The following is a 24047-nucleotide window of genomic DNA, read 5'->3' on the forward strand; positions in this document are numbered from 1 at the left end:
GCTGGGTGGCTGCAGGAGAACCAGTCCGACAGGAGCCTGGTGTTGGTGGAAAGAGGGGAAAAGAGAAAAGCCGCAGATGACTAGTGTTTTGAGACAGCAGTATCATAGGAAAACTATACATTGCAATGGCAATACGATATATCCAGGCACCAGCAGTGGTTTAGCAAGGCTTGGATAGCACGGTATCAGTGTCTGCTGTCTTGGTAGATGTCAGATCGCAGCTCGTGGTGGGACGGGAGCCAGGTAAGTACCACCGACTGCATCAGGAGCAGACCCAGGGCACAACTAACGTAACACGAGGGTTTTTTTCAAGAAGCTGGGAAACGGGTCTAATTCAGGGAGTCCTGATGAGAGCCTCCGCTTGGAAGAGCAGGACAAAATAGGACCCAGACCCCAACTGCAGTCAAACAGAAACGCCCTGGCCTCCACCTCGTTGCTCCTCCGTCGGCAGAAGGCTCCGGCTGGAAACCCTCCCCGCCGCTTCCCGCAGCGAGCACGGCCGACGCCGGAGAGTGGGCAGGCTGTCTCCGAGAGGCCGCGGTCACTCGCGGCTCCAGCCTGGGAGCCCCACTCGGGGCGCCGTGCGTCCACTAGAACCGCCGCGCTGGGGCCAGCGGCTGCTGCAGCAACCCCCCCCGGGCCCTGCCTCACCCGGTTTACCTCAGGGACGGCTTCCCCCGACCCCGCCCGGAGGTGAGGACCCGCCGTTTCCCCGCCCGGCGCCGCCAGGAGGGAGTTTCTCCTCAGCGCGGGCAGGTGGGGCCGTTCCACCGCCTCCCCCGCCCGGCCCGCCTCACCCCAACGGGGGAGCGCGGAACAGCCGGCTCGGACCGGCGGCGCCGCTTCCCGCCTCGGCGGCTGCCCCTCGCCGGGAGCAACAGGTCTGTACCCCCCCCCCCCTCCCCCGCCCGCCCCCCTTCCTCCTCCCTCCCTGCGTGTGCGAGTGTGGCGGGCGAACAAAGGGGCTGAGCGCGGCCCCGCGCCCCCTCCACGCAGCGGCCGCCCGGCCCCCTCCGCCAGCCCGGCCCCTGCGCTTCAGCCATTTGCGTCGCCTGGCATCGCACCGCAGCTCTCCCCCCCCCCCCGCTTCTCCTTCCCGGCTTTCCCCCGCCGGCTCCCGCTCCGGTGGGCAAGGCGGCGGGGCTGCCGCGCTGCCGGCAGCGAGGCGAGGGCGGAGGGAGCTTCCCCAGAGAGACGCGGGGCTCGCCGGCCGTCGCCCAAAGGTAAGCCCCTGCCTGCTCGCCTTGCTGAGGGGAGAGCGCAGAGGCTCCGCGGCGGCGGGCCGGGGGGGGGGGGGGGGTCGGGCACGTCCCGGGGCCGGGGCACCGGCACCGGCACCGGCCCCGGGACGTGCCCGACCCCCCACCCCCCCCCGGCCCGCCGCCGCGGAGCCTCCGGGGAGGATTGGTGCCGGTATCGGCCGATAGCTGAGGTAAAAAACCCCGGTAGCCGTGTCTGTGTGGGGGGTTGCAGCACCGTCAGGCTTAATCGTGCTTTCCTCTTCCCTCAGACCCCCTTAATCCGCCTCCCCTGGACAGGAGGGAGGCCGGGCATACCCCCCCATCCCTTCTCCGTATGTCGCAGAGGAGCCAAACTCGATGCCTGCGTATTTTATTTTATTTTATTTTTTTTTTTATCCTGCTGACCTATTACAAATCTAAACGAATCTTTACGGTAGCGTTTAGGGATGCGTAGCAGCAGCAGATTGCTTCCCGCTATAAATTCTTCATGGCGTGCTTCCCCATCCTACTAAAAGCACACGAGTGGTGCAAGCCCTGGGCGTACACACGCGTGCATGATTTTGCAGGGTGGAAGATGCCTGAAAAAAAGTCCTACTGAATTTCGTTTGTCCGAATCCGGTAGGTTTTTACGTTTGGTCCTTTAAAGCAACAAAAAGCCGGCTCCCAAACCCAAACTTGCACGTAGCGTAGAAAATGGTAGTATTAAATCCTATAGCCAACTTTCGTCACCCATCAAGGAAAAATAAAACCCTCTAGAAACAATATTCTGTAAAGCTTTCCCACAGCAATTAAATTGAACAATAGAAAACTAGAACAAAAAGGTAGAAAAAAGTAGGGCAATAAAAAATAGAATAGCAATAAAATAGAACAATCCTTTTATATGATCTGAGAAGCTAAAGAGCTCCTCTGTTTTTCAGAGACTTAACCATCTGTCTCCCAAGAAGGAATTAAAGGGAATGTTTATGGAAAATAATAATTAAATTGTCACTAGTATTGACAAAGCAATATTTGCTCCCCAGTTTAACTCTCTGGCCCATCCTGCCTGTTCTGCACTCTCCTCTTCCCAGGGCCCATCACACAGCATTTATTCACCCTTTAATTAGGACATCCAGTGCATGCCAATGGGATCCTCTGGTCATCCACTGCTAATGGCACTGTCTGATGAGAACCTGCCAGAGAGCTGAGGACTGGTCCCTTGCCTGCCCCAGCTCCCCCCCCCCACTCTGCAGGGACTCGCTCCTGGCAGTAGTAGCACTGAAGTCAATGGTGACACTCTTAGGAGCTGGAGTTTGCAGGACTGCGCCTTGACAATATCAAAAGACTGAAATCCTTAAAAGCTTCCTTTCTTCTACGAATGCTTTGCTTGCATCACTTTTCAGTGTAACAAAGAGTCCAAATAGGTGGACAGATTTGAAATGTCAATAAATATTAGAGCACCATTATTTGGCAGGAACATTAAATGAAAGCCATTAACTGGCTTTACTACAGTAAAGCAGGATTATAGTATTTAGAGCTGGCCTAGGTTGCTGTAGAGACAGTGATGTGGTTAGATGACTGGATCCAGATCGTACTTACCAGGGGTTTCGGCATCCTGTAGTATCCTGTTGCAAGAGGATATTAGGGGCAGCTGGCTGCTAAAGAAGGGTATAATAAAACATGAAAGGAAATCCTGAAATTTCTTTTAAAGTAAAATTAAACTCTTTTTTTTTTTTTTTTTTTTTTAAGTCTTGTGAGATCCTGTATGGATTTTGCAGGGATTTTGCTGTTTATCCCTACTAAGATTCTACAGCATTGCAGTTAGGAGGCCATTTATTTCCTGTGAACAGAAGCTGAGACACTTCACATCCTTGGAAATACCCATTTAAAAAATGAGCTCATTTTCATTGTGTTTGATCGCATTAGCCTTCTCAGGACATGACATTTTTATGTCCGCTGTTTTACTTTTCAATGGAATTGTCATCATCTGTTCTTTCTGCTTCATTTTTCATCTCAGTGTTGTTTTGTCAGAGAACAGGCATGATTAGTTCCTTTCATTGAAGAAGAATTACTTTATAGCAGTTCATGATTTGACAACCAGTTTAACCTGATCTATGACTGGAGTTGTCACTGAGCGGGAAAGGACCTTGCTCCTTCCCTAGCCTGGGCCATACATTCCTACCCCCTTCCTTGTACCAGCACTCATAATCACGTGACTATACAGTGAATGGATAGAGAGTTTACCTTCCTCCTGTAGTTAATTAAGCAAACACTCAGTTTACATATGTAGACGTTGGCATATACAAGTGGGGCTAGTTCTGTGACCAGAGCATTTAAATCTGCATGTAACTCTGCAGGATCAGGACCATACATGCTGTGTTTTCCTCAGACAGTGTTGACAATCCTGTAGCCTTTTTTCTGTCCTCATCCTAAAATGCTCCTTGGATGCTAACTGGCAGTTTTGGCTTTGAAAGAATTACAAGAATGGGTCAGTATTGTATATGGGTGATTGAGTGTTAATGTAAAAAAGAGTTGGCTAGGTCCTTTGTTCTGCACTGCACATTTGGTACTTTCCAGTTTCTTATACTTCATCAGTGAGGATGGCAGGAATTCATGATTGGTTAAGTCAGTTTATTTAATGCAAAACAAGCCGGAAAAAAAAAATCCAGTAGTTCTACAGATTTTGCACAGTGTGTCAGAGGGAGAAGAAAGATGTGTCACACAAATGCTTTTCAGGTGCGATATTTCACGAGCTGCCATTGCTATGCCTCTGGCTAAAACAGACGGGTTGACAGCCTTTTTTAATTCACTCGGAAACATGCCAGAAACCATAACCTTTCCATACAAATCCATGTAAGTTGGACAAGCAGCTTCCATGCTGTTATGTTGTCTGTCACAACATGATTTGCATTAATTAATAGTATTGAAGTTATTTTACACATATGCATTCACAGATTAGCACAAGCTGGCTGTTGTTTTTCTGGATACTGATTCTTCCAGGAGTATTTAAGGAGCAGAGTAAGCTTTGCATGTGGATCTCTAACTGCTGGAAGGCTCCTGGACTTCTGAATCATTTCAGACTATCAACCTGTCTGAGATCTGCAATCATTTTTATTTTTTTTTCTTGGAAGCAGTTCTGCTTTCCTCTCTCCCTCTCTTATAAGTAGATTGGAAGAACAGGCCCTAAGCTCTGGAGATAAACTATTATTTCTGTGACCCATATTTTAAAGTGTTAGACAGTAAGAACCAAAAGCCAAACTTTTGCTACGAGAATGGCATGCAAACAGCGAACGTTCTGATTCCATCAGTCAAAGACAAATCTCTTAATGGGAGAGCTCTCCTCTTATCCTGTAGCTTTCTTTCATCTCTCCTTTACTGCAACTCCCCACATTGCCTCAGTTCAAAAAGAGCTACAATACATGTTTGTATGTACAGTGTAGGAAGTCCAGATGCTCATGAAGTTAATGGGAATTTTCCCTTGACTACAGTGGGGATGGGATTTAAAGTGATGTCAGACTCTGGCTTTATCAAAAAGCCCTGTGAAACTTAGGTGGAAGTTTCTAGCTGCAGATTACTAGCACAAACCTCTTTCTCTCCAAAGCCGTGGAAGTGGGCAGTACACAGACAACGTATTTCTTGTTTAATAACAATCGATAATAGAGTCCTGAAGGAGTTTGGTTTTCAGAGGAGATGCAGAAACAGTAAAGTAAATGTCATTTGAATGTTTTGCTTTGTGAGCTTTGGAGTTAGTGCCATGTGTCCCAAGAAGTTTTACACTGTGATATAAGAAAAAGAGGGCATATGATAAAATTCACTGGTGCTGCTTCCCATTGGTCAGGATGAGGTCTGTACAACTCGTTCTCTGTGACAGAAGACCAGAAGGCCTTTATAATGGGCAACAAGAGTTGCAAGGACCTATTAGATTGTTAGCCCAATGCCTGGACAGTATCCCTGCCAAGACATTTTGCAGCCCTACAGGGAAATAAATACTTCTACTGCACCCTCAAAATTAGGAAACTTTTTGGAGTACAGTGGCTGAAAAACTTCAATTGGAGAGATGTTGTTGATGTGTATCTAAGATCTCTCCCTGGTCAAAAGCAACAAAACTTTAGACTTATGAGTGAAACATCAAAATCTCAAAATGGTCAAGAATCACAAACCGGGACCCCTGAATCTGTGGTTCTTCTCACACCTCCCAAATCATAACCATAACCCCAAACATCTCTCTGCCTCACATCCTGATTTGAAGGTCCTAGTTCTTACTCCAGGTCCTGACTCTGTTCAGCTCTACCCAGATTGCTACCTAAAATGCAAGAGTAGCACCATGACTGTCACACATGATGCAAATTTAACTGCATGCATTAACAAGCCTTTATCCTGTAGCACTTGAAAAGGACATGTTTGAATCACAGGTTTGTCAGCCGTACTACAATCTTTACTTCTCTGTGTCAGGAAGCGCAAAAGTAGATGGGACAGTCCTGAGGCAGCTGTGATTATCACCCTTCATGATTGTGCTGCCCATCTGTATGTCTTTTCAGAAAGAGCATGGATCATTTTGGGAAAACAGAATGCTGCCAAGTCAGCAGATATAAAAGTGTAGAAGACAAAAAAGTGCAGTCCGAAGTGAAAAGCAGCATGTGTATTTCTTCAAGGTATCCATGATGATCCATTTGACACCTGATTTTCCATCAAGGTCATTGGCCAAAACAGAGAAACCATATAGGTGTGAGACGGATGATTTGAGCAGAACAATGCTTTGACCTGATTCAGCCAGAAGTTATTGGCTTGGTACAGGAGTAAAATTCTTTGGCCTGTTCTTGGAGGAATAAGATTAGATAACCAGGCAGTCTTTTCTGTCCCTTAAATTCAGACATCTTAACTGTTACCTGTCTGCTCTGTTAAATGGAAAAAAAGATTATTGTGAGAGATATTGAATTACTTGCACTAAATTCTAAATGTAAAAGTTGAGTGTAGTCTGAGAAATCAGTGCAGCCAGAAAGCCTTTGCCTGAACACCCAGGCTCAGCATATGAAATTCACATTATAGTAAAAAATGTTATGCATCCAATGCAGAAAGTGTCAGGCCATGGAAATAAGAGTATTTTAATAGAAACCTATTTTATTTCTGTCTCAGAATGGCCAGCAACTGTTACCTTCTAGTAATGTAAACAGCATGCATTACACTCAATTTTCCCTCCTTCCCCTGTTCCGTTCCAATGACAACATGGAGTAGCCTCATATTTTGTTAAGCCCTCAGTTACATAGTTGCTGCTAAAAACATTCCCATTGCTTGGTGAAATCTGTGCTGACAGCCTACAGGTATTTCTGATAGCAAAGTCTTGCCATGAATACCTATGACTCTAGCATGTGTTTCTGCTTTGAGATCAGCAAAAGTGTTTTTCAGTCCTGGCACAACTGGCTTGGATCTCCAGGCACTATAACTGAGCCCTGCCCCACCAAAGGCAATGGGAACAAGTGCGGAAATTTCCATTTTGTCAGGGAACAGAACCCAGGATTCTTCTTTCTCTCCCTCAGTAACATTTTTTGGTGTTTCTCTGAAAAGTGATGCAGCTTTAGCCTGGAGGAGGGTAACCCTCCTCTCATAGTCTTGATGGTTTGGGCACTCTGTTGACATTTGGGGGTTTTAATCTTGTCAGACAAAGGAAGGAGCAGCGGCAAGTTTCCCATGGGCCTTGGTCAGAGGTCTAAAGATTGTAGAGAAAGGGAAAGTAGCAGCAAGAGTTAGTACTGCTATCTTTTAAAATAATTGAGGTTTATTTTGGAGAGGATTCTGGGCTAAGGCACCGAAAGCAAGAACTAACACCTGATTGCACAAGTTAAGCACTTCATCACCATAGTCTTCGGTATTTTTCTACTGGCTAGCCCTTGGTAGCTCTCCTATGCTCGTTTTTGAGGATCCCAATCAATTGGCATCTAACTGTACCCACACAATGCATATGGGCACAGAACCTGTCCCTATGTTCCAGATTCCATTCCAGGACCTGGTTACAGGTAGATAGCAGTACTGTACAGCTCAGACACACAACATCCATCTCTGCCCTTGCAGGAGAACTGGGAGGTGCATCCCACCCACAGATCAATTCTGTGTAGGAATATGGCCTCAGGCCTGCCCCACATCTCTCCATCTTGGCCTGGTTTCCATGAAATAATAAAAGAAGTCAGACTCACATGAGTCACCTAATAGTTCACAGTTACAGACCCAACAGCAAACTCTACCAGCAGCACTTCTGCCATGGCAGAGAGAAGTCTGTGCAAGCTAGTTCTTTTCCTCCTTTTGGATTAGGGCTGGCATGCTGGAGGTTTTTTTTGTTTTGCTATCTGATCTGGCTGTCTTAGGTCTTATATCTCTGTTGCATTGCCATCTGCCAGATAAAACTGCCCTCAAAGTCAGCCTTTGCCATGTTTAACATTGCAGCATGTCTCTCCATCTTTGAATCCAGTCCAATGCCTGCAGAAACGTGGAACTATTTCGTAAATCTAACTAGATATAGTGTAATTTTTAGCTGCGGCTAGAATGACTGTAAACCTTAAGTTTGCAGAATTGTCTGGGCAAAGAAACAATATACGACCTTCACAAATGAGAAGGGTGTCATTCACCATGTATCTGAAGGACTTTTGCCTTTCTAAGCATCGCTTATTTAATTCATCAAGAAATCAGTGAGCCTGTTCAGTCTTTAAAATGGGCCTTTTTTCTTTTAAGTACCTGATTTAGAGTATGCCTGGAAAAAGAAGTGTTTTCATTATTCCCTCCTCTAGAAGTTTTCCTTTTACTTTCTTTTCCTAAGCATAAGTCTCAGAAGAATGGGACTTTGTTGGCTTTCCTTTGAAGTCTATTGTTACTTCTCAAATTCTGTCTTTCTCAAGCACAATGGTGATGTACTTTGGCAGATTTCTGGTGCTTTGAGCTCTTTAATCAGTATGTCCTTTCCATAATGATATTAAAAGCAAAATTTAGCTTTATCTTAGGCAAGGAATTTCATTTCCTCCAAATATATTGGCCCATCTTCTGTATTAAATGCAGTACATAGAAGGTGTGTTGCAAGAATTCAGTACATTCATGGGGATCAAAAGCTCTTCTGGAGCGCAAAAGCAAGCCTGACTCTTCTTTTATTTTCAAAAATACATCTGAAGAAATCTTCTGGTTTGCTTGCTGTGGCTTCTCAGTGGATATTCTCCTTCTCCTTTATTAGTACCAACGTTGTCAAAGTGTTCTTAGAGATTTTGAACATGTTTGCAATTATTTATTTGTTGACAACACAGTTTGATGCTGAAAAGCATTTCTGCAATCAACATTACAGCAGTTAACCACATTAACGCTCAAATGAGGCTTTTAATCATCACAAGCTGATGCTTTGCTTGATGTCAGTACTCCTGGTATATGGCAATTTCCAGAATTTAAGGTCAGAAAGGATCGCTAGATCAACTAGTCTGCTCCTGTCAAATTTCATTCCCCCTGGACTCCCAAGTGCCTTCCAGCAAGGCACACACTCCTGATCTTCATCTCATCGCATCAGAATAAGGGTCTTCCCATGTCAGATCAAATGTCCACCTAGCCCAGCATCCTGCCTCCCACATGGACCATAAGCCAGTATTGAAAGAAGCGTGTAGTAGGGTAAAAATATTTATTTCTCCGTGGGATACTGCTTTATCTTTGAATAGTAATACTCTGACCATTTTTGCAGCTCAGGATGCTCCTAAGCTGGATGCAGTTTTAGTGTTTAGTATGCACTTGGTCACCTTCAATAGATTTCCCTTCCTCGAGCCTGTTCTTCACTGTCCCCATCAATTCATGTAAACTTTCAGTACCCACAGTATGCTGTGGTCTTTTTTTTTTTTTTTTTCCTTTTTCCTCAGTAGTGTAAATATTTTGCTTTGTTTACGCTCCCTCGCCTTGGTTTGTTAAGGGCTTTCTCCACCAGCCTAAGAAGGCTATCAGTGTGCAGAATTTTCATGTGCCTACACTTCTGCACAGTCATCAAGTCACAGAGCAAACATACCAAGCCCTGAAAAAGTGTCAGCACTGCATTTCTCAGGCTGACTAAGGCTTGCTCTACCTGTTCTCAAAGCGACTAGCACAAGCCACCTTCTCTCCAAAGCCATGGAAGTGTGGTTGTGAGGTGGTGCCTAAGCTAGGTATCACCTTTTTCCTTGGGAGTTGGCTTGAGACTGGCACACACGGTGTGGCCGCAGCGTAAGCTCGTGTCTGGTTGCAGAGTGCTGTTGCGAGTCTCTCACTGGAATGTTTTTCTATAGCTCTTAAATAATGTGGTACTTTTCTCTGTCCTCCCAGATTTTTAAGTACTACTTCCAAAATGTAAAGCCTGGAACATACATGCGTCCATCCATCCATCCATCCATCCTGTTTCATTGCAAACCTACTAATGCTATAGATGAAAGGTAACCTTTTCCCTACTGTTACTCCTTATTTCCCAGTATAGACGTTCAAGGCCTGCATTCATCCTTTCAGCTGTAGCACTATGCTGGTATGTTATGCACAGCTGTTCATCTAATATAGTGTTAGCTGTGTCCAGATACGATGAAAGTAACCAAACTTCAGTCTGTCACAGACACCACCACATGCTCTCACCTTATATCTAGAACTGTAATTACGAGGCCATTTCTAGAACTAGCAGCAATTCTCCATAAAAAGTTCTGTTACATTCAATATGGTATTGCCATGCTATTATCTCCTGATCGGTAGTGCATTAGTGATGAAGACATCACGTCAGCCCTGGAGTTCTCCCCAAAGGTATTGTAATCACTTAAAACCTTGTTTCTGACTGTTCTTTTGTTAGACTTTCTTTCTTTTAAGAGATACTGGAGATGACTTACGCTTAACATTTGCTAGATTTTGCTGTTGTGGGAGTGTTATTTCCTTTTTGGTGTGAGAACTCCTGAGAGACACTTCTCCTCCCTAACTACTTCTGAAGAGTCTAAACTGGAAGGAACTCAAGAAGATAGTTTCCTTTTTAGAGAATGTTTGTCTCTATGGATACCACTGCTAGAAAACCTTTTCTGTGGTCATGATGACTGTTTAGAACTTGTATATTTTTAGTTGAGATTTGCTAGCTATAGTATTGATTTCATCAGGCTTTTGATAATATTTTTATTGTGACTTACTTCCTCTCTCTCTTCCTCCCTGCCCAGACACACACAGTCTTTTCTTCCTCTGAGTTTCTGATGAGGAACTGCTGCCCACATGTTTCTTGTGTGGTCTGTAATCATACGCTGCATTTCTTAAATGTTTATTTTTCTTTATGGTTGTATGAAAATTTTGCAGTTATGAGATAAAAACATTCATACGTCCATTGCATGTTCTGAGAAAATTACAGCACCTTGGGAGGTCACAAGGAAGCTGCATAGGCAACTTGAGTATGGATGCAATACTACAAAAGGCATACATCCAGTAGGCAGGGCAAGACACTAGGATTGTATTGTAACCCCAGTTTTAAGCACTCCTAATTTTAAAAAAGTGAAAGAAAAAATTTATTCTTCTTGCAATTTTTCTTGAGGTGAGACATTGAAAGACAATTCTTTTTTTCTTACAAGCAGGAGGTTAATCAAGCAGTTAAGATCTAGATTTTAAAGCTGTAAGAGGATGCAAAAATTCAAGTGCTGCAAGCCCCTTCAGAGAAATGGCATCTCTATGCTCCAGATGTTTTCCCCAGCTCTGAAGAGACCATTTTTTCCCCCCAAATTTCACAGATCTGCTCAATGAGCAGGAGTGTAACAGACCATTTTTATAAATATGCAAACTCCTCCACACTTGAGTCTGCCCTCCAGAAGATTCTGCCTTCTGGGCTGAGCTGGATGTCTTCACACTGGCCAGTTCTACTTTTAACAGTCATCTTTTAGTTTTTAAAATAAATACAAGGGATGTTTTCTCTCTTTTGATGATCCTGCCTCTTTGGACTCCTTAATCATCTCAATCAGATGATGCCCCTATCCTGAGGGAATTCTCTACTGGGGTAAAATTTGGCAGTACAAGTTTTTACAAAAGCATTTCCTGGACTAAGGTGGAGCAGAACGGCATTCTGTCAGTTCTGAACTGGTGTGGTGTCTCTTGGGGAGGATAGCCTGCTTATGTAAATTAGAGTTGCTTATGATAGGGAAAGCACTGCTTTTATTTACCCTGGGACTGAGTCAGAGCAGTTTCCATTTGTGAACTGGAGAGCAGTAACTCAATTCCTCCCACATGTGCATATTCCCCAGAGAAAGTGGGTCTTGCTAGAAGATAAGGTCTGGGTCAAAGGTTATTGGCACTGCACAAAAATAATAGAGAGAAAACAATGAAAAACAAGCATTTAACTGGATTTTATCAGAAGTACTGCCAAATGAATACAGTGCCAGGAAACTTTACCTGCAGCTCTTCATTACAGTTGCTCTGTCAGAAAAAGCTACGCCTTCTTATCTGTGCTGTTACTTGAGCAATGTCTCACAGCATCTGAGGTTGGGGGCACACATCCAGGATATTGTAAGTGTGTCATTGCCAAGTCTGTAAATACAGTTCATGTTTGTTGGCAGTTCCTCTGTCCATTAACATTACATCATCCTTAGACCAAACCCATGATAATGAAAACAGTTTCAGTCCAAGTAATTCAGCTTCTGACTTAAAAGTCCCTGATATAAAAGGTGACATCAGGCCACAGATGCCATGTACTCTAAACAGCTTGCTTCCTTTTCCAGTACCTATCCTGTTTGCAAGTTTTGAAAAAAGTGCTAAAACAAGTTTGTTTTAAGCCAGATGAGCTCAGATCCTTTTGAACCAGCACAGCTATCAAGTATCTTCTGCAATTCTGTAACTTTTGAATGTTCTGTGTCACCAGAATAGCAATACAACTCTTTGATCACTGTAGATAAGAAAAGGATGAAGAAGGAGTTCAGTATTGTATTTCCATCAGCCCCTTTCAGCTTTTTCCTGTTTTATACTAAATCCATGACCTTTTAACTCAGATTGGTCATGTTGCTCAATAATGGGAAGGTTCCACAACTCTGAATTATTTTTTCAGCTTCATCTTTGTCTAATTCCTGTACTTTGTTTTCAGCTAGACAAAACTGCTGAGATTGCTGGAGCAGTCGTTGCTCTGTCATTGACAAAGTCCTCCAAACCCTCTTTTAGCTTTTCTAAGTCTTCAGCTTCCCTGTAGAGTTCCTTGTTGCCTAAATTGCATGTGATACTGTGATTCAAGCCCTCCTCATGCTCAGCATGAATTTCAACATATTCTTGGTAGTTAGCTTTAAATGTAACAGAAGATAATTTTCTTCAGAATTCTGCTGCTTGCCATTAGCAAGCTGTACCATCAGTCCTTCCTCCTTGTGATTCCTCAAAAGGATGTTAACACAGATGTTTGTTAGGACTATGGTGGGTGGCAGCTTCTTTCTCAATAACATTTCAGTGTCAAGTCAAACTTCTAAGCCAAGCAGATACCTGATGGTGGGAAAAGGTATGATTACTGTGCTTGAGGAGGATCTCACCCTTTTTATTTTCATTAGCTGAGAAAGCTGAAAAGATAACTTTTTCTGGATGCTGTTTTTAACAACTTTGAATATTGTAATTGGTGATTTTCCTTCGAGACATGATGCAGGAAATACATTTCACCATACAGAGATACTATTGGTATTAGTTACTGGTTTTGACTTCTCACATTTAGTCACTTACGCTTTTTACTTTTAGTAGAATTCTCTTTCATTCTTCCTTTATAGTTTCACTTGCAAAATCAAGCAGTAGACTGAGAGCTTGAAACTATCTGAAGCTACTCATTCCTTCTTGTAGAGGGGGAACTTAACTAGGAGAAGTTAGGAAAAGTGGCCTCAAAAGTGAGGTGTGTCTGGATCCAGGAAAGATCATAATATTGAGAGTAACAGCAGAAAGTATATTGGCACCCTTTGAATGTTCATGGCTAAGGAGGTCAAGCTATCCAGGACTGCAGCAAGATAAGGGTTGAACATCAGGGCACTCGGCCCAAAAAAGGGCAGAGGGGTCACAAAATGTTTCAATTACTTACTTATGTTACAAATGATATGCTGGTAGCAGTTTTCTTAATATAACAGTACATCAGAACTTGACATTCTGGGTGCTTTTCTAACCATCTCCGTTTGGTCTTTGTCATTTTGGCAGTGTCAGTCACAGCAGCTGCTGTTGAACGCAGCTGATCATCAGGGCTCTGGAAAGCCTGGAGCAGAAAGTAGATTAATCTCAATGTCTACGGCACAGTAAATCAGTATAAAAAATAGCTACATAGTGAATTCAGTACTGTGAAGACTCGCTGAAAAACAAAATCACACCAACAGGGAAGCTGCCCAGTTTAAGTTATTAATGAATCACTATATCTTCCACAGACACACTGAGTGTACACACAGATCACTGCATTTCTCCTCATCTAGTTAAAGCTGCAGCAAAGTCAGTAAAGCCTAACCTACCAAGTTTGGGTCTGGACCTCAGGAAATTTGCCTCTAAGGCTTCCAAAGTTCATAAAATATCTTAGAAACTTCCTAAGTTCCGGATTTTTAAACACCCAGATAAGAAATATAAAGTTTGTGAAATCCACTCATTCGAGTGAGGAGTTTTCAAATGCTGTTGAAACCTTGTTATGGTCTCAAAGGCTCAACTATCCAGAAGTCAAACCTCAGTATTGATTTATTGTCTAACTGAATGAGATCAAATGTAGTAGAAAGTCCTTCACAGGGCAAGTGCACAAAATAAAAACCGGTAAGATAAGACCAATACTATCATTTAAGTGAAGTTTGCCTGCGCAAGTATGGGCTTCTAGGTTTCATGTCCATGTCAGGCGCTTCCAGACAATGTTACTTACCAATTATGCTTTAATTTAAAAAAAAATCAAAAAGTTAGATTTTCCTAATATTAATTTAATAGGGTAAATAAATTATCTCTGCTGAAAGGAAGTCACAAGGTATATTTCACATAGAAATGAGTGTTCCTTGAGGACTGAAAAACTTGCCAACGGCAATTTTAATGGAAATTAATAACATCCTTAAAAAATAGAATCAGAGCTGCAGATACTTATTAAATGAAATTAAGTACATTTGGACAATTTTCATGCGTCGTTCATCAAAACTTCAACTGAGCCTGGGAAATTCATAAACAAACATGAGGCAAACAAACAACGCTTCCTTAAATTCTAAAAACTGCATTTGTGAAATGAAGATACAACTGGGTGGTGATTGTGCTGACAGGGACTAACCTTCTTACAGCCATGCCCTGTAGCCTGCCATTTTCCCAGGAGAAACTTCATGTTCTAATTATCTATTGTGATTTTTGCTCGCTTCTACTTTTTGTTCACAGAAGCCCTAAATCTTTCGGACATGAACCAGTCCCTATGAAGCCTGATTTACATCTCCCTAGTGCATTACAGCTACATACGCTGTTACATACATGTCAGACTGCTTTTGTTGTAACACCACCAAAAAAATCCTTTGATGTGTTTTGTAAACAATTGGAATCATAGAATCATTTGGGTTGGAAAAGGCCTTCAAGATCATCGAGTCCAACCATCATTCATGCCCACTAAACTCTAGTAGACTCTGAAAATTAGAGTCAGTTAGCATACTTCTGGTCACTTTAAGGTACTATAGATATCCTATTAAAGGAAACTTAACTCTAATAGTCCCAAACTTCTGAGTGAACTGAGAACGTATCGATTTTAAAACCAATCAACTTGTTACACTTTCTTTTGAACAGGGGGAATGCATATGAGGAGCAGTGACACGAAGAAACCTTCGCGAAGGTCGTGTAAAGGAAAACTTGGCTAGTGGGGCATCTCCTTCCACAACAGATTGCCGCCCTACCTTCCACTGAAATAGTTGCACAAGGTGAATAAATCACGGCAGTTCTCCGAAGTATCTGCCTTTAAAGGACGTTTTCCCTCGTCGCCCCGCGCAGCGCAGGGACCAGTTGTGACGAAAAAGGCGCAGCGCGTGCAAACGACTTAACGTTTTTGCACAGCAACGGGCAAACCAGAGTGGCGTGTCAGGCCGTGGACGTGCTCGTGGGGTCGGCCCCCCCCGTCCCCGAAAGAGCTCGCGTTTTCGGGAGGGGGTAAGCTAGCGAGCCGCGGGCAGCGGGGGGCGGCAGAGCCGCGGGACGGCTCCTGCGGGGAAAGGGGCAGCGCGGGGTTAGCCGCGGAACCCGGAGACCGCCCCGCCTGCCGCGTCGCCGCCTCTCGGTATTAAGCCGGAGAAGCGGGGCGGCAGGGCGGGGGGAAGCCGGCCGGTGGGGGGAGCGGGGCCGCGGGAAGCTGAGCGCTCTCCGGTCTTCTTCCTCGCAGGTGATGGCCGCCCCGCGGCGGCCGAGAGCCCTCCGCCCGGGCGCGGCGCGGCGCCGGCGCAGCTAGCGCGGCTCCATGGAAGGCAGCGGCGCGGCCGAGGAGGAGGAGAGCGGGGCCGGGCCCGGCGCCCCCCCGCCGCCGCCCCCGCCCACCCCGGCCGCCCCCTGCGGCTTCAGCTCCTCCCTCTGCTTCAGCGCCGCCGCCGCCGAGCCGCAGCCGCCCGCCGCCGGCGGCCGGGTGGTGGAGAGCCAGTGGGAGATCAACAACGCCGCCTGCCAGCCGGAGGAGGAGGAGAAGGAGGCGGCGGGGGCGCGGGAGCGGCCGGCGGAGGAGCCCGACCTGGTGATCGAGGTGTCGGGGCGTCGCATCCGGGCGCACAAGTCGGTGCTGGCGGCCAAGAGCGACTACTTTCGCGCCCGCGCCTCGAGGGATGTCCTGCGGGTGAAGGGGGTGAGCTACGGGGCGCTGCGGCTCCTCATCGACTACGTGTACACGGCCCGCATGGGCGAGGTGCGGCACGACAACCTGGCCGAGGTGGTGAGCGGCGCCCGCGTCCTCCAGATGCCTTGCGCCCTGCACTGCGCCGCCGAGGCCATGCGCGCCCAGCTCCGCCTCGACAACTGCTACCAGCTCCTCTGCCTGGCCAAAAAGCAGCGGCTGGCGGAGCTGCGGGAGGCCGCCTACCGCTTCATGAGTGACCACTACCTGGAGGTGCTGCGGGAGCCCAGCGTCTACGGCCGCCTCAGTGGCACTGAGCGGGACCTCATTCTGCAGCGGCGCATGGAGGCCGGCCGGCCCTGCTTGCTGGTGGCCGAGGTCAGCGATGCCTTCGAGCGGCCAGGTGGCGGCAGCCGGCCGCAGAGCCGCGAGAGCAGCCGGCCGCAGAGCCCTTCCTCCGTGGTGTCGCTGGAGGAGAGTGGCTCCCTCATCCACTGCTACCAGGAGGCCAGCGGCGAGTGGAGGGTGCTGACGCGCCTGCCCGAGGAGGCCAATGCCAAGGGCTGCGCCATGTGTGTCCTCCACAACTACCTCTTCCTTGCAGGGGGCATCGCGGCGGGGCCGGCGGGCGGCGAGGCCCGGGCCCGCCTTTCCGACAAGGTCTTCTGCTACAACCCCCTTACCGACACCTGGAGCCAGGTGCGGCCGCTGGCTCAGCCCCGCTCGCAGCTCAAGCTGCTGGCCCTGGACGGTTACCTCTACGCTGTGGGGGGTGAGTGCCTCTTCACCGTGGAGAGGTACGACCCGCGGGCTGACCGCTGGAGCCCTGTGGCACCCCTGCCCAAGGGTGCCTTCGCTGTGGCTCATGAGGCCACCACATGCAACGGGGAGATCTATGTGTCGGGAGGCTCCCTCTTCTACCGCCTGCTCAAGTATGACCCCAAGCGTGACGAGTGGCAGGAGTGCCCTTACAACAGCAGCCGCCGGCGCTCTGCTGACATGGTGGCCTTCAAGAGCTTCATCTACCGCTTTGATGTGAGCAGCGGCCGCGGTGGGGAGCAGGGCCCAGGCGGTGGGGCTGGTGGTGGCGTTGAAGTTTTCCGGTACAACACGGTGGCCAAGCGCTGGAGCCAGTGCGCCAGCCTGCGGCCCAGCGGTGGCCCCATCCAGCCCTTCCGCTGCGCCCCCTTGGGCAACACCATCTACTGCGTCAACCGGACCGGCACCCTCCGCTTCAGCCTAGCCCAGGACGGTGAGGTGGAAGCGGATGGTGGGCTCAAGGGCACCTTCGATGGGGAGCTTCTTAAAGCTCCCTTGGATGCCAAGGGTGTCCTCCTACCCTTCGTGCTCACCCTGCCCGAGAGGCTGGACAAAGCAGGGGACCAGGAGGGCTCCCTCCTGCTGTGAGGTATCCAGCTGGCTCTGGCTTCCCGAGCGGGGAGCTGGGTTGCAGCTGTGGGGGACCCACAAACTCCCCCCTACAGAGGGGACCCTCTCTGGCGTGTCTGCAGAGACAAGGGGCTCCTCCTTTCCTCCTCTCTGCTCCCAAGATGTTGAGCTGGAGCCACTTGGTTGTAACTCGGTTGTAACTCTTTTCATGTTTGCTGTGCTTTGTGTGAAAAGCCAAGCACATGAAAGGAAAAGCTGCTATAAAGATAATCTCTGGATTATGTTTGTGCCAATGCCCAATCTGAGGAAAACTTTTTTACACCTGGATTTCTAAAAAATTCCTGACAACAGTGTCATAATGGGATGTTACTGTTAGTGTTGGTTGCGTGTTTACACGTAGTTGCAATCTGGGCTGGAGCCTTTTCTGCCATTTGTTTTCTTTCTCTCCGGGATGATACCGAGGGATAAACACTGCCGGCAACGTAGCTTGGCTGCATTTGTTTTTACGTTAAACCAACTATTTCCTGTGTTAGCAAAGTATAGGAAGAACATCTCCATCACAGCCTTTCATTTCTGGTGCAATAGATGGTTTAAGGAAGACGTGGCACTGTGTGGTCCCAGGAATTTCAACCACAAATGATTTAACAGATACCAGACTTAAATTTTTAAGTAACACGAATGCGTGCCACATGTTTGTGTTTGGAATACAAAAAAAAAAAAAAAAAGAAAAAAGAAAAAGACAAGTTACCTTTTTAAAATGTGGCATACTATAGCAGATATGAAACGTTGATATGTTCTTTATTTGAAAACGGCAATGGTTTCTGTATAAAAAGACATCATTTTATTACCTTTTTTTATCAGAGATTTTAAATTAAAACAAAAATGAACTGAAGCTGTTTAGACTGCAACCGATTGACATGACCATGTATGCCACTAGAGTTGGGGGAAATATTTTGTACTTCAGCTGCTCTTTAATTAACTGCAAGTCAAGGAAGATTAACCTAAACCAAATGTAAATTTTTTGAAACTGACTGCAGACAGCTTAAATGTTTCACTGTATGTTCAGTATCCTGTGGCAAGAGGCTTTTCCAGCTTAGTGCAAGACCATCAAAGGAGGACATGGAAAATAGGAATGCGCTACACATGTTGATTATATTGTGCACTAGCATGATGTTATTTCCCTATCTTTTGATTGAGAGACTGCTTTATTTATTTCGATCTAACGATTGCTGTAATCAATAAGTCCTTGTTAATTGCAGTACGTGCTGATGGCATATGCTGTCATTGGGATTCTGAACCGCCCGAGAGCGCTGTTTGTGGAGCAGCATCCTAACGAGACAAAACCACACAAAGCTTCTTACTGCCTGTGGAAAGTTGGAGCATACTTTTTGTCATGTTACTCAGAATTGGAAAAGTGTAAACCGCCTATGCAGACAGACTATATTGAAAAGGGCACATGCATTTATTTTATACATTTTATATAAAAAAATCAATAGGCAAGGCAAATGTTTTAGCTTTATGGTAAATCACTGAGAAACCTTTTCTGGAAAAAAAAAAAAGAACCAGTGTTTTTGCTATTGATAATTCAGCCTGGAACTGGCATGGACTGTGGAAGGGAATTGTTTATACTCAAAGCTCTAGTATAGATTCATATTTTAGAAAGACATAGGGACCTTACATCAAAGAGAGCAGATCTTTTTATGTTTTATTAAGACGTTTCTGTTAAACAGGACATTAGCATTCTTATATGTTATTGCTAGTTCCAAAGGAAGGCAGCAGGCTCTGTCCTAAGAGACACCATCTTCACGAAAGAGAATAGTGAAGTTTATAGATACTTCTTTCCTTCACTTTCATGTGTTTTTTTTTCCTTTTCTCTATCTGTCTTGCACAGGGTTTTAATGCAGCTAATCTGGTTAGCCATCCTGTAGAAAACAGTTGTCCAGTCCTCAAAGTTCTTAGCCAAGTGAACCTATTCCCTAGTGAGCTAATTAAAGCATCAGCCAGGTAGGAGCTGTAGGCCTGCAGAGTGTGTCGCTTATCTTAGCCTCAGTACAGGTTGGTGCAGCGGAATTTAATACCACAGATGGCGTATTCATTAGCAATTCACCAAGAAATTGATTTTTTTCACTGAATGATGGACTTAATTCTCAGACAAGAATCCTTGGAAATGTTGACTCTAAATAAAATTACAGCATTGTAGCTTGAACAGGAAAGAAAAATGATGTGTTTTCCTTCAGCATCATTTTTATGTTAACTGTAGGAAGTATTTCAAGCTGTGTAGTGAAACACTTAGGTGCATACTTAAACTAAAGACGTAAGCCCTAGGGCAGATTTTGAATTAGTAGAGTCACCAGGAACACCCAAGGAAATTTCTCTTTTATCTTACAATAATACAGTACGATTTCATAGTTCAAAATATTACATAGTATAGTTCTTATACTACAGCATAGTGAGGAATCAAGCCAGCTTTTGCATTCCTATTAATTAAGCATTAATTAATCATTTTAATTCCTGCTAATGCATGAAAATGTTTCTAAATGAGTTTTGGGAAGTCTCCATGATTTAAGCTGTGAAAATATGCCATAGACTTCCGGGAAAGAATGAAACATATCCTTTCTTCCAATATTTGTTGCTGTACACCATGAAGAAATACATTTGGAAATAATCTTTACAGTAATAAGCATTCTACAAACCTGCAGTGGTTTGAATTTTTGCTAGCTCCTATTGTTAGAAAAGGTTGAATCAAGTGCTTACCCGCTTTCACTGTTTACACAGTGTAAATGAGGGCAGAGTCTGGTCTTCATTAGTAGCTGTCCGTCAAACCTGTTTCCTTTGTACACTCTTTGCATAATCACAGCCTGATGATTGACAACAGAGGCATGTTTCTAGCCAGATTTCCTACTCCGTGGCCTCTGTTTCCTCCCTGGTAAGCCTGAGGCAGGTTTGCTGAGAGGTCGTCCCCCCCCCAGTTCTATCTTCAGCGTATCCAAAAAAACCCCCACCAGACTTGGGTACTAAAACCAGAATTTAGGTGGACTTTAGGCATTTGAAGACCAAAATCGTCATCCCAGAACTCTCCAGTTTAACTTAAAATGAGCAACCACGCTCCCTTTGACATGTGGAGGTGCCGAGCAGTTCCCCTCCACCCATTCAGAACTGCTCACCTCTGAGCAGTTACGCACCTACCTAGCTACCGCCTCAACTCCTTTGAAACTAGCTGATGTGAAGCCACTGGTGTAATATGGTTTTATGGTACAAGCTAAAGGGCTAGGCCACCCTCAAATTGTATTTGCATATGTTTTGCTTTTAAAACAGAGCTATTTTATCTAATAGCCTGAAGGCTACTCTATTTGCATGGGAACATGGAGATATGTGTTTTCTTTCTTGGCCTGCAAGGATTCAATCTACATCTCCCAGTGCCTGATTGACAATGGATTGAAGGACCTCTTGGAGCTAATCCCTGATTTCTAAATAATTATGTGTTTTGTAGTATACATTAATTGCCTAAAAATCTCAGAAATTATCCAGGTAGGTGAATTCAAACCCTCATCCTCACAGTGATCTGAGACTAGCTGGAGAGACATAGTCCTCTCTGCTTTCTTCTCCATGAATCTCGCAGTCCCCTTCTCCCACTGATGGGACATGTGGGAGATAATTTTTCTGCTTCTTCCTCCCTAGAGTACTCCTGCTTTCAAGGTCATCTGCTAGAGGATCTAGGCTTGAATTCCCTTAAGCTGAGTAAGGACTGAACTCAGGCCTCCCACATCACGTGTGTGTTCTCAAATCTAGATGACTATTTGGAAGAAGAGCGTGCGACCACCCTCTATGGCTCTTTTTCAGGGACGAACCTCATGCACATCCTCCAAAAGCACACATAGGCTTCTGCACACCGAGTTCTGGGTAGATTCCAGCTCCTGGATGTGTAATTCAGGACACATTTAGTACATGTTGGTGCAATTGGGCAAGTTTTCTTCTGTGGAAAGCTTTTCCAGACCGGCTCTGTATTTTGGGTTGCCAGTCTGAGGTGAGGGACTCCATGCACTGTACTGGGAGGCCAAACAGGGAATTTGGATTCTTCTCAGGGGTGACGCCTTAGTAAAGAGGCATTGCAGTGCCTAACATGGAAACGCCTAAAGCTTTCATTGCATCTAAAAGTAAATCCCTGCTTCAATAAACAAGCCTTCTTTGCAAATGCTAGTAATGGATGGAACTGTACTATTTCCATTTATTAACCGGTTCCATAAAAAAAATCTTAATTGCAGCAAAAGCACGTGTACAAATTCTGTTTACACTTGGAAACTAAGTCAAAGGAATAATTGGCAAAAGAATAACCCTATTTGATCAAAACAGGCACTGTTAAGCGGCATGGGAAGGATGCTAATCATACCCTATTAATGAATGAAATTGTGCAGTAGCTGATGTAAATTCTGTCCACAAAAGAAATTTCTTTGTAAATAAGTACCTGGTAAAATTTAAAGTGATAAAAGAATAAATTATTCACATGAAAGCTGCAACTCTCCTGTGCTGTTTGACTGGCTCTCAGAGTGTTCTATCCTGATTTATCGCTATTCATGAGTGGCCTATTGCTTTTCCTGCTTTACGGTATCCATTGACTGCTCTGTAGATGTGTTACCCTTCATTATCACACAGCTTAACAGTGGTACTGGGGTGATTTGCTTTGTGTCCGGACTGACATGTAGTGCTTTCTACTTCAATGAACCCAGAAGATTTAGTCAGAATTGTATCTTTGGGCTTTTTTTTTTCAGTGGCACTGCTCCTGGGAAGCTTAAGAAAGCACAAGAAGAGGAAATGGTGGTACCGTTGAGCAGTTGTAGTAACAAGCATTTAATGAATTTCTTCTTTTGTCTGCCGTTATTCTGCGCACCAGATTCGCACTGGATTTAACAGAACATCTCTGTGTAGCCATTACCAGTATGTGCCCAAGTACTATTGTAGCAAAGTATGTTTTTATTTAAGTATATATACTGCCTCAACTCCTACTTTGAGATAATTTAGTGCAAGTTTGTAATAGTTCCACACATTTAGTAGATTACTGGAACTATTCTGACTTTATATTACTGCTACTAAAAGCAGAGATTGACACATAAGCGCAGTAAAACTGTGCACTCAGAATATATAATCACACACTTTTCATTTGTTTTGGCCTGCTGAATGCTGAGAGCTGCTAGAATGAACCCATCCGTGTTAGGAATCAGCAGGCTACTTTGGAGACTCTCTAACTTCCATAAATTACTCAACGGGAAGAAATGGGAGCGTAGGGCAGAGGGATAGGAGGGAAGAGAAGAATTAGGAGTCAAAAATACCTACTGTATATCCAGTTGAAACAAACAAATAGCAGGGAAGGGAAACCAGAGTTGGTACTTGAGACAGTGATGACTACAGAGCCAATTTTTTTCAACTGTTTCTTAAACAGCCCAAGTTTTTACCAGTTATGTTGTTAGTCTTATCCTTTTGCACCTGCAGTACATCTCAAACAACCACAGTGTTTAATAAGCTACTTTTTGCAGGAGTCTCGTGCTTTGCTTTTAAGTCTTAGTGCATAAACCTTGGACAAATTTGTGAAATCATGAAATAGCAATGTCGATGCTGCCACTTACAACAGATTAATGAATGCGAATGCTTTAGACACTGTTCACAATTCAGGTGAATTATATGTGTAACTGATGTATTAACAGTTTCATTTTTGAAGTATAGGTAAAGCTTTTTATGTACTCCAATTTATGCTGTAATGAAATAAATACATACAAAAAGCTTATGCTCCCCCTTAGGGATTTCTGGGTAATTGGTGTTTTTTCTTTGTCATCCATCCAATCAGCAAACAGTATTATATTTGTTCTTATAAAGCAAAGACAAAATTATATGGATTATCGCAAAGGTAAAATGTTTAGGAAATGTTTCTAAGGCTAAGCAAAGGGAATATTTTCATTTCACAGTACCCTGGGTATTAGGAACATGAAATATTCTGCAGCAAAAGCACTTTTCTAAGTGCAGATTAGCATAAGCTCCAGTTCAGTTAATTTTTATTTCCTTTTTCTTTTTTTCTTTTTTTTTTCTTGTCAGTATTTTAAATACATTATTTATTTATAAAAGTTACATGTAGGTTTTCTCAGGATACTCTCCTGTCTTATGTCACACCTGTCAGATTTTTGGCTGCAGTAGATTTACAGCAGTTTAAGTAAAAGCAGAATCAAACACAGCTTGAATTTTGTACTTTGTCTCCTACTTATTTTGTCATCAGATAGTTTGCTTGAAATGAAGTCATATAACCTGTTTGAAAACTCCAAGATTCTTAGAGGGTCTAGGTGGGGTTGGACTTGGTGTCATTTCCATTATTTCCTTAGCTGCCCCAATGTGCAAGCTCCACCTGTTTCAGCTTTCTTACATTTTCTTCAGAATGGCCAAATTCTGCTGCTGGTTAAACGAGGGTAAATCTGGGATAACTCAACCAAACCTCCTAGACTGCCAGAAAACTTGTTCCATTCAGCCCCAGACTTTTGAGTCTTCTGTAATTTACTAGGGACCTTCATCTGAAAAGAGAAAGAAAAGCTCTGATAGAATAAGACTCAGGCAGGCACTAGCTTGAATGTGTATTTTTTTTTAACTTCACTAGAAGATAAATTCCTTAACTTTGTCATTTTTCTCTGTGCTGTGAACTCGACATCAAGAAGCTTGGTGCC

At 44.7% G+C, this 24047-nt stretch overlaps 1 protein-coding gene across 3 annotated transcripts; it reads left to right on the plus strand.

Moving 5' to 3' along the window:
- KBTBD11 (kelch repeat and BTB domain containing 11) lies at window positions 1-23710 on the plus strand. Of its 3 annotated transcripts, none has more exons than XM_075049257.1 (3): window positions 1-243; window positions 14937-15067; window positions 15523-23710. In XM_075049257.1, the coding sequence occupies exon 3, from the start codon at window positions 15598-15600 to the stop codon at window positions 17365-17367; it is 1770 nt and encodes a 589-aa protein (XP_074905358.1). In that variant the 5' UTR covers window positions 1-243; window positions 14937-15067; window positions 15523-15597; the 3' UTR covers window positions 17368-23710. The 3 variants fall into 3 exon arrangements, with proteins under 3 accessions (XP_074905358.1, XP_074905357.1, XP_074905356.1); XM_075049256.1 differs by lacking the exon at window positions 1-243 and adding an exon at window positions 764-881; XM_075049255.1 differs by lacking the exon at window positions 1-243 and adding an exon at window positions 1003-1223.
- The last annotated feature ends 337 nt before the right edge of the window (window positions 23711-24047 follow it).

Source organism: Buteo buteo, chromosome 17 (assembly GCF_964188355.1).
Source record: "Buteo buteo chromosome 17, bButBut1.hap1.1, whole genome shotgun sequence".
NCBI classification, from domain to species: Eukaryota; Metazoa; Chordata; class Aves; order Accipitriformes; family Accipitridae; genus Buteo; species Buteo buteo.